Source organism: Abrus precatorius, unplaced genomic scaffold, assembly GCF_003935025.1.
Source record: "Abrus precatorius isolate BTA unplaced genomic scaffold, Abrus_2018 Scaffold8, whole genome shotgun sequence".
In the NCBI taxonomy this organism is placed as follows: Eukaryota; Viridiplantae; Streptophyta; class Magnoliopsida; order Fabales; family Fabaceae; genus Abrus; species Abrus precatorius.
The window spans coordinates 11,346,308-11,357,222 of record NW_020874428.1 but is presented as its reverse complement, the minus strand read 5'-3'; the positions used below and the strand labels follow the sequence as shown (position 1 = coordinate 11,357,222).

At 33.7% G+C, this 10,915-nt stretch overlaps 1 protein-coding gene across 1 annotated transcript; it reads left to right on the top strand.

Moving 5' to 3' along the window:
• The first annotated feature begins 1,022 nt into the window (after positions 1-1,022).
• Positions 1,023-3,047, top strand: LOC113845851 (dehydrin COR47-like). Its single transcript, XM_027473498.1, has 2 exons — positions 1,023-1,680; positions 1,895-3,047. The coding sequence occupies exons 1-2, from the start codon at positions 1,369-1,371 to the stop codon at positions 2,303-2,305; spliced, it is 723 nt and encodes a 240-aa protein (XP_027329299.1). The 5' UTR covers positions 1,023-1,368; the 3' UTR covers positions 2,306-3,047.
• The last annotated feature ends 7,868 nt before the right edge of the window (positions 3,048-10,915 follow it).

Here is a 10,915-nt window from a genome sequence, read left to right as displayed (position 1 = left end):
GATAGAAATTAGAAAATTATATAAACTAATTTGATAATAAAATATTTATATTTTTATTAATATTAATCTTTTTTTTGTAACAGGCTTTCTTAACGGGCTTCAGGCTAGGCTTGATCACTTAAATAGGCCAGACCAAGCTTAAAATAAAGCCTGGCTGGTCTGTTTCCATCCCTACCTATAGATATAAAAAAAAATTAATTGTTAACGCAGAGAAGATGAAGAGAGCAAACTAACAGAAAAAAATGAAGATAACATAAGATAACAGAGAAGACAAATAAAACTTACGGTAAAAGAGACAAACTTTATTAGTTAAGAAGAAAAAATGCGTTGAGCGTGTTTCATTTATAAACAACTTTAATGACTTTAGAGAGCAGTTCTTTATTAACCACTCTCCAATGTGTGACTTTAGAGAAATCTGAGAGCGATTTTCTATTAAACTGCTCTCAGAAGTATAGATTTGAGAACAGTTAATAGAGAACTGTTCTCTAAATATATAGTTATAAAGCAATTTTTACTAACCATTATCTAAGTTAGCGTTTAAAAACTCATTTCTGACGTAATGTAACTATCCTAAATATATTAAAAAAATTTATTTTTAAAATTAAACGAACGATAAATGAAACAAAATAATTCACTTTAAAACAATAAGATCAAATATCATTCCTTTTGCTAGAAATTTTGCTTGAGAAAAAAATTAATCGTGTACATTTTAATCAATTTTATTCAAAATTTTCAAATTTATTCTAAAATTTTAAAAAAAAATTTAAAATGTTTAATAATTCTCAAATTTAAAATAATTTATTATTTTAATTTTTCTATATATTAAAAATTATTATTATTATTATTGGGTTGGTAATTGGTGGAAGTACCAAGTGGAAGTGCTGTTTTAAGAAGCAAACTGAAACTAGGAAGAGGCATCTGAATTGGTTAGAAACGACAAATGCGAAAGAGATAAACTCATAAAAGTGAAGGGCCATCTTGACGAGGATGATGCAGCAAGTCCCGAAACGACAACCTTCTCCACCGTGCATTTGCCACGTATCCTAACAGTTCACCGCCTTGCAATCTCTCAGACCGACATTTCTGGGCCCACACAGTACACCTCCCCATGTCTTCCTCCAAGTAATTACTTTCCCTTTCCAATTTTGAACTCTGCATTCTCATCATATGTCGGTCACACATTATGTACTGTCATTGGCCTTCTTTTTCCTTAATCGCGTAAGATGCGCGTCATGCCAACTATATAACGCTATCCTACCTTCTCATTTCACACACACTACTTTCACCCCCTCACCCACTTAGCAACCACATAGTTCCGTTCAATCCTCTCTCGTGTTTTGTGTTTGTTTTTGTTCCCTTTAAGTGATCATGGCAGAGGAGAAGCAGAACCAGAGCCATGAGTATGACGCCACTGCCACCAATACTGAGGCCGAGATCAAAGACCGTGGCCTCTTTGATTTTCTCGGCAACAAAAAGGAAGAAGAGAAGCCTCAGGAGGAGGTGATCGCCACTGAGTTTGACAATAAGGCCAAGCTCTCCAATGAACCTCACATCAACCTGGGGCATCAGCATCAGCAACAGCAACAGGATCAGGATCAGCATCAGGATCAGGATCAGCAGGGGGACAAGAAGCAAACCCTTTTAGAGAAGCTTCACCGATCCACCAGTAGCTCCAGCTCCGTATGTTTTTTTTTTTCTTTTGTGTACATATGAAAAGATAAGCATTAATTAATGAAGGTTGAAGAGAGGATATTATACTGTCTAGTCTAAACCACTTATGCTGTGTTGACAGTACGCTTTGATTTAATTTGAAGTTTTAGGGATATATGTTTGTTCATCTATGTAAGCTTCAATTTATTATATTAAGATGCTCGATGTTTATGTTTGCATGCAGTCCAGTGACGAGGAGCAAGAAGGAGAAGGTGGGGAGAAAAAGAAGAAGAAAAAGGAAAAGAAAGGGCTGAAGGAAAAGATAGGAGGTGATGATCACAAGGAAGAGAATAAGGAGGAGGACACCGCTGTTCCGGTTGAAAAAGTGGAGGTTGAGGCAGCACACCCTAACGATGAAAAGAAGGGTTTCCTAGACAAAATTAAGGATAAGCTGCCAGGTCAGCACAAGAAACCAGAGGAAGTACCCCCGACATCATCAGAGTATGTTGCTGCCCACTCTGAGAGTAAGGCTCATGATGAAGAGGAGGCCAAGGACAAGGAGAAGAAAGGCCTTTTGGATAAGATCAAGGAGAAGCTTCCTGGTTATCACCCCAAGCCAAATGAAGACAAAGAAAAAGAGAGCGATGTTCATTGATAATTTGAGACTAAGACTACGTTATGTTTGGCAATTAAGGGTCATTGTGGTATTCTGTTTATTTTCATCGTCATCTTATTGTATTGTTGGTGTTTCAAGAAATGTACTCCATATATAATATTTTGTAAAATATAGATATGTGGAGTCTGCCTATATTTCCCTTTTTAGATAAAGTGTGTGAAAAAAAAAGTAAAAAAATTGTATGTATTGATTGTTGAAAGTAAATGAAAGAAATTCTGTGTTTTATATATCTGAGTAGCTGCTAGAATCTCTCTTAGATGGTGGTGGTTTCTACTAAACTCGGAAGGAAGAAGGATATTAAACCAACTCGGGGCTACTATACCGTGGGTCTAAATAGGAAAACAAAAATGGTAATGCTAATGCCATGAACGGATCATTCTGGCGACATTCTCGTGCTTTCTGATTTGACTGTAAGAAAAAAATAAAGCAGGTGTACCCCACTCCAATCAAAGGCTGTATCTATATATAAATGATGAACGCTGGGCTGATATGGTGGATGAGTTGACACTTGGTAACGTTTTAGACGTTCCAGTAAAGCCCTTCTTTCCCGTGGGGCCATTGATTTGAACTAATGAATGTTGCAAGCAGCAAGCTAAAATATTCCGCCAAGTGGCATTGCTAGTTTAGTATCTCTGTCTCACTCAGAAGAAGTCATTTACATTATAATTTTAAGATGTTAGCCCATCACAAATTCATATATCTCTCGTCATTTTATTCTTCTAATAACTTTTTATAATTTTTTCTTCTTTTTTTCACTCTACAGACTGATTAACGACTAGGAATGTTAAAATAGGCTAGATGGGTCGGTTCACTTAGTATGCTAAAAATTGCAGGTTGAACTCAACATTCTAAACTCCACTCCAATTTTAATTTGTCAAAATGCAAGCCAACATTGAATCAGGACAGGCTAGTTTCCTTTTTTTAATTTAAAAAAATATAATTATTTATACATTAAATAATACTATGTATTAATATAAAAATATTATTTTAATTTTTTTAAAAATTTATTGGTCTTTAATAAACTAACTTTTTAGGGCACCAGTTCATACTTATTTTAAAAAATAAGACGAAATGGTTCGTTTTGAGATAACCTTTTGGCAAAATGGACCAGCCCACTTTAACATCCGTATTAGTGACCCCATCTTTCATGAATCGACTTACAATGTAGCAAGCAATGAAATCAGCCACTACTTCTGCATCTAGGAATCCCCTAGAAATTGAAGGCAATAGGGTCTTGCTAATTGGGTGGAAAAAGCCTCAATGTTTCCAGTTGCTGCTTGCTTTGCCGTGGAACGCTTTTAATCAAAACATATATAAGCATGGGCGTAATATACATTGTTCTTATTTATTATTCAAAACTATTTTGACATATTTATAATAAATAATAATCATTTGATAGGAAAAAGTTGTCAACTTAACATTTTTTTTTGTGATTTAGATTTTATTGTTTGGTTATTTTAACTTTAGTCTTAAGCAATTAATAATTAATAGTAAAATTTTATCAAAAAATATTTATTACACTTTTCTAAGTTTAGTACAATAAATGTGTATTTTTTTTATAAAAAAATATTTATAAATTATTTATGAACTGTTAAACTCAGCTTTGAGTACCCATGTTAACAAACAAAAGTATTTATTATTAACATAAATGCTTTACATAAAAGGATAAACTAAAGAAAAGATTCTATAAAATTTAAATTTTTCATTTGAATGAATACACTAACTGATTTATTATCACTATAGAAAGCCTGAAAAAAAGTTATTGATATTTATATTAATAAACTATACGCGTGCAAATATTAACTATATACTACTTATGCTTGGATCTAAGCATCAAGATTTTGTTAGTCATACACACCCAATGATAAGTGAGTGTTTTCCTTTTTCTAAATATAAGTTTCGACCTCAACTTATTTTGTTTAAATGTCCCGACCCCTCAAGTTATACACTACAAAAAATAAATGCTAACATAAAAGTGTTAGTAGTTAGACTTACCTCATTAGTATGATGTTGGAATGGTGTGCAAGTGTAATGATAATTTTTATCTATTGTCAATATAAGATTTCTTTTGTGATATTTATAATAATAATAAATTAATTTTGTTGTTTTTTTTATCATATTCAAGACTGATATTTTCTGAAGACATTTTTATTTTGCTTTCAGTGGTGTAGTAACTAATGACTATGGCTTCGTTTGTTTTACTCTTAGGGTATGTTTGGGAGAGGATTTTTGGAGGGGAAGAAAGAGGAGGGCTTATTTTTATATTTTAAATAAATATATTTAAAATTAATAATTTTTAAAAATAAAAGATATAAATTAATATAATAACAAAAACTTAATATATTAATAATATATTTGTCATCCTAAATAATATATAATTTTTTAATATAAAATTAAAAAATAAGCCTTCCCCTCCCTTCCCCTCCAAAAATCCTCTCCCAAACATACTCTTAAAAAATTAATTATTACTTTTTTTTTTAAGAAAAACACATCTAATGTAACTTTTTTTTTCAAGATAAATTTTATCTAGCTCTATTTTGGCCCCGTTTGATTCAAAATTGGATAATTGATTTTAATATGTTAAATACAATTGAAATGTATCTTTAAATTAATCTCTACTGTATATTTATATTGAAATATTTATTTTTTATTTACATGGTAAGAAAAATATACTTTAATTGGTTAAGATAAAAAATATCCCAATTTCAATAACCGTTAATGGCTTTTAAATATTTATTGGTAATGAATAAATTTTAAAACTATTTAGTTAAAGTGCCTTACGTACAATCTTGGACTTGCCAACTTAGGCATGAAGGAATCTATAGTTTAGAGAGGAGCAACCGAGAAAGATGATCAAAGGCTGGAAGCATGACGCTAGTTTCCATGAGGAGAATCTTGAGTTATTGAAAATGTTGAACCTGTTGGAGTTGGGCATTAATTAGACGTCGAAGATAATATCCCATTTCGTTGCTCAAGAACATATAATATTATTTTAAAAAACAGATATTATTTTAAAAATCCCGCTTAAGAAGGAATCTTAAGAGCTAGTCTTTCAACTTGTGGCTTAAATTAAATTAAATGGTGTCTACAATTTTGTGCAGTGTACACAATTATTAGTGTAACAGTGTCATATATGTAACGCCTCAAATTTTGTATTATTAATTATTGTTATATATATATATATATAAATATAAATAAATGTTGAAATTTGTACTTAGTGCGTGATGATAATGTTAATATGTATAATGTATATGGATGCGTATAAATGTATACGATTGAATTGGATTGAGAAACAGGTTAATGGTGTAATATTGGGGCGTTCTCGCTGTAGCGAGGGCCCTCTGAGGAAGGTGTGAAACTGACGCCTTCTCGCTGTAGCGATAAAGTGATAGTTTGAGATGCATTTCTGGGTGTAGTCTCGCTGTAGCGAGAGAGCCTCGTTGTAACAAGATTCTACAGAAACTAGAGTGCAGTTTCTGCTGAGATTTTCACTGTAGTGATAAAGGGCGTCACTGTAGTGAGAGTGTCTCGCTGTAGCGAGAGTGTCATGACCTGAGGGGTATTTGAAGGGGTTAGGTTTGGGAAATTTATTTTCCATTCTTCTCTTCAATTCTCTCGACCCAAAATCCTATTTCACTGATTAAATTGCCTCCAAAGCCGTCGTAAGTTAGATTGAAGGTTGAATTCGTGTTGGGAATGCTTGGAGGGATAAAATTAGTGTGGGAAGTCCTTTTCATTGTTGATTCGTGCGTGGGTCTTCAATCCAAGGTAAGGGGAGACTCTACCCTCAATTTGTTTGGAACTCCATTTACTTGCTATGTTTTAGTAATGTGATTGAGATAGGATATGTGAACTAGTGTGTTTTGATTGATAATGCATGTTGGGTATGATTTTAATGATGTTAGGGCCTATTATGAGTAGATTTGGACGAGGAATTGATGTGGAACATGAATGAGTGTGCTTACCTGTCATTGATGGATGTAGATTATGTTAAAATCGTTGTATGTGAGTTGGAAATGCTGTGCGTCGAATGTAACGCGAATGAATATGGGCACTTGTGCCATGTGTTGTGAAAGAATGTGGGCCTATGTGCCGTGTAAAGTGAATGACTAGGGGCATTGTGTCATGTGTTGTGAATGAATATTGTATGTGACTGAAATGTGTGTGAATGAGGCGTGATAAACGCCTTTGTAATGATGCTATGAATGGTTCAACGATACATTGAAGGTATGAAAGATGAGAACGGTAGAAATACCTTGGGGAAGAGCAAGTGGTGGTGACACCAACAATGGGCGTGGATGCGCCACAGGCCACACACTTTCCTCTTGACTAGACCTCTGACCACTACCTTTTCTGAGTAACTCGTGACTGCCCACGCAGTATCCGTGAGGCAGGGGTAACCGGCGATCATCCATGGTGTGAAACTATGATCACAGTACCACAGTGAGCGTGACTACGTGTAGTGAGCACAAGTGTGTAGAATGTTTTGGTGCCGTAAGTGCATCGGTTATGAATTGAAAATGATTTGCTTGAAAGTGTTGTTGTGATTGATTTTACTTATGTGAAATGTGTTAGAAACTACGTGAAGGGTGTTTGATGTGAGTCTATGTTTGTGTGTGTTGGATAGTGTAGAGTACTCACTCCTACGTTTATTTTTCAGGTGACCAAGACGATCAACTTGGACTCAGTGAAAGAATGAATGAGACTGCTATAGGACTCTGGTTTTATTTTGAAATTTTAATGTATTTGAATTAGTCCTGTAGCAGTTTTCTTGATCAAAATTTGTAAACACACATTATTTGGAAATGCTTTGTCGAACTGTGTATGGGAAAACCTATTGAAAATGAAATTTTTATTATTCTCATTTTGCGAAATATATTATTTTGAAATTAAATTTAAGGTGTTACACTATCATGTTAAGTAATGTTTATAAATAATAAGTGTTTTGAGAAAAGTAACGTAGCTTGCATGCAATATGGTCCAATAAAAATATTTTTCACTAGTCAATGTTTTCAGCTATAGTAGCTTGGATTAAGTACTAATGTTACCTCCTTTAAATTAAATTTGTATTATTTCAAGTATTTTCTTTAACTTCTAAAATAAATCATCATTCAATGACTTTATTAAAATATTTGCAACTTGATTTTTGATATAATAATACTTATCACTACTTCATTTTCAGCTACCAATTCTCGGATCTTATGAAATTGAAGATCAATGTGCTTGGACTATCCATAAAACATTAGATTTTTGCAAAGTGCAATAGTATATTTATTATCACAAAATATCTTTATGGGAATACTACGTTTCTAGTGCATCTCTTCTAAAATTTTTCTCAATCATATTGTCTGAGCTGCACAACTAGCGGATGCTATGTATTCTGCTGTGACTGGTGAAAGGAAGATAACTGATTATATTTTTTAAGCCCATGATAATGCACTGCTACCAAGATGAAATGCGTTAGATTGAAGATTATTAATCTATAATTCCTCACTGACTCTTAGAATATAGAACAGGAACTCTCAGACAAAGAACTTAGAATACAAAGATGAAAGAAAACTCACTCGTGGAACTCACACGAGGAAGAACAATTCCAAGGGACTAAATGTTATTACTTTTTCTGAATGAATGATATTACAATAGGATATTGCTATTTATACAAGTGAAAGTAATGGAATTAACTACCATTCCCACTTAATTTCTAACAACCCATGTTATTTTTATCCCTCACAATTATTTTTATAAACTGTGTATTACAATTTCCGCTCCATCTGAAGGCCTTGCCCCCAAGGCCCTTTCATCCACTGGCCTCGCCAATAAAGACTCCCAAGGAAACTGTTGCTTCAGCTTGTGCACCTCATGCCGTGTAGCTTCTTCTGGTGTGGTACGTTGCCAGTGTATCAAAATTTCTGTAACTGGCTTGTTGTCTCTTTTCTGTATTCTTCTAGCTAAGATGTCATTTGGCTTCAGTTCCAATTGATCATTGCTGTCAAAACTTGGCAGTGCTGTAGAAACTGGATGATCGCCATGATGTCTTTTTAGCAAAGAAATATGGAATACATTATGTATGTGAGCTTGAGCTGGTAAGTCTAGCTTATACGCCACCTTCCCTACTTTATCTGCAACTCTGTAAGGACCATAAAATCATGCAGCTAATTTGTGAAACGCTGCATTAGGTATTGATTGTTGTTTGAATGGTTGTAACTTCAAATATACCCAATCACCCATTACAAATTCCTTGTCTATCCTATTCTTGTTAGCATACAAATGCATCCTCTCCTATGCTTTCCTGAGATTCTTCTGTAAAATTGTTGCAATTTCCTCTCAAGTCCTGATAGTGTAGTCTACTGCTTCAACTGCTATGTCACCCGCCATCAAGGGATTGTTGCTGATTGGTTTGTAACCGTATAAAGCTTCAAACGGGGTCATTTCTTTTGTTGAATGAAACTTAGTATTGTACCAATATTCAACATAACTTAAGAACTCACTCCACTTAGAGGGCATCTCACCTCTTGAACACCTGAGATATACTTCTAATACTTTGTTTAAAGCCTCCGACTGCGCATCAGTTTGTGGATGGAATGTAGTGGACTTGAGCAATTTGACTTCATTCAACTTGAAGAGTTCTGACCAAAATTTACTCATAAAAATTGGGTCCCTATCTGGCACTATCTCACTGGGCCATCCATGCAACTTTACTATTGTATCAATGAACACCTGGGCGATCTTAACAGCATTGATTGGATGCTGCAATGCTACAAAATGAGCATATTTGGTGTACCTATCAATTACCACCAGAATGATTTTTTTTCCATTAGATTTTGGCAAGCCTACAATAAAATTCATGGCTAAGGACTGCCAAGCCTAAGTAGGGACAAGAAGTGGTTGCAACAAACCAGCTGGCTTAGTCAAAACAGGTTTATTCCTTTGGCAAACTATACACTTATGCACCCAATCTTTAACCTCTTGTTGCATCCTTTTCCAATAGAAAATTTGCTTCAGCCTCTTATATATATGTGATGCTCCTGAGTGACCACCAAAGATAGATTCATGGAAATAAGCAAGCAACTTGTTTCTCACCTCCTGTTGTTGCCCTACTACTATTCTTCCTTTCCTCTTCAACACCTCTCCTTGCCACTTATACTGCTTATAAGGTTGGTGTAACAGTCAAATCTAATCAATTAGTTTCTATAGTTTGGTATCTTCATGGTAAGTGTCTTTCACTGTTTGCAGTAAATTTGATTCTATTTGGTAAATTGCAGCAACACTTCCATCTGCACACTTTCTTGACAACATATCCGCAACAGTGTTCTCCCTACCTCTTCTATATTCAATTGTGAATTGCAACCCCATTAATTTTTCCAAGCCCCAATTCTACATCAAAGATGTTGGTGGTTGTTCCAATAGATGCTTTAAAGCCTTTTGATTTGTCATGATGACAAAATGATTGCCCAGAAAATAGTGTTGTCACTTCCGTATTGAAAATAAAATAACATAAAACTCTTTCTCATATGCAGATAACATCTAATATTTCTTCCCCATTGCCTTGCTTATATAAGCGATAGGATGACCTCTTTGTATCAAAACTGCCCCTATGTGTAACATCCTGCACTTTGATTTAAATAAAATAAGATTTATTAAAGTATAATTGGAATAGATCTAGATGAAATTTAAATTTAAAAAAATTTTAAGAAATGATGATATCATCAGTGAGCCATGCTGACATCATTAGTGACGTCATGTACGAGTACAGTACGAGTGCACAGTGTTTTCGGTGTGAACAGTAAGGTGGTGAACAGTAAATTTTAAAAGTTTTCTATAAAAAGGGAGTTTCACATGAAATTTTCATTTCTTCACTCCTATCCAAGGTTCTCAAAGGTTCTAAGGCTATATCTCACCATTTTCTCTCATACTAAACCCTCCTAAACTTAGATTTCTCTTCAAATCTATGATTCTATATCCGTTCTAAAGGATTTTAAGTAAGTTTCTCTTAGTTTGAAGTTAGATTTACCGTTCGTTTCTCTTCTTCTTCTTATTCTTCTTATAGATGTTCATGGTATTCTTTGAAAAAACTCCATTCTAGAGTTAAATCTTTGTAAAAACTCTGTTTTGAGGTAAGGGGGGCTCTACTTTATTATTTTGTTATGTTTATTACTTGTATTCTCATAGATCTTGTCATATATGTGATTATATGTGAAATAATATTTGTTTTATGAAAAATAATTGGTGAAAAGTGAGAATAATTGATTGTTTATATGATTTTATGATGAATATATGGTGAAAATGTGTTATTATGTTCAAATAGTGCATGATAAGGTATATTGAAGATGGTTGATATGATTTTATGATATGAAATATACAAAGAGATGGATGCTTCATGTTTGATTATATTGTGGTTCATGTAAAAATGGTATATTGTGAATATGCCATGGTTTGATGTATATGATGAAAAGTATGTGGAAATATAATGAAAAATATGTGTGAACATGAGAAATGACATATGTGAACATGTGAATATACTCGAAAGAGTATAAGATTATGTAAATAGTTACAGAGATACATTAAGGGAGTGGAAGATGGAGACGATAT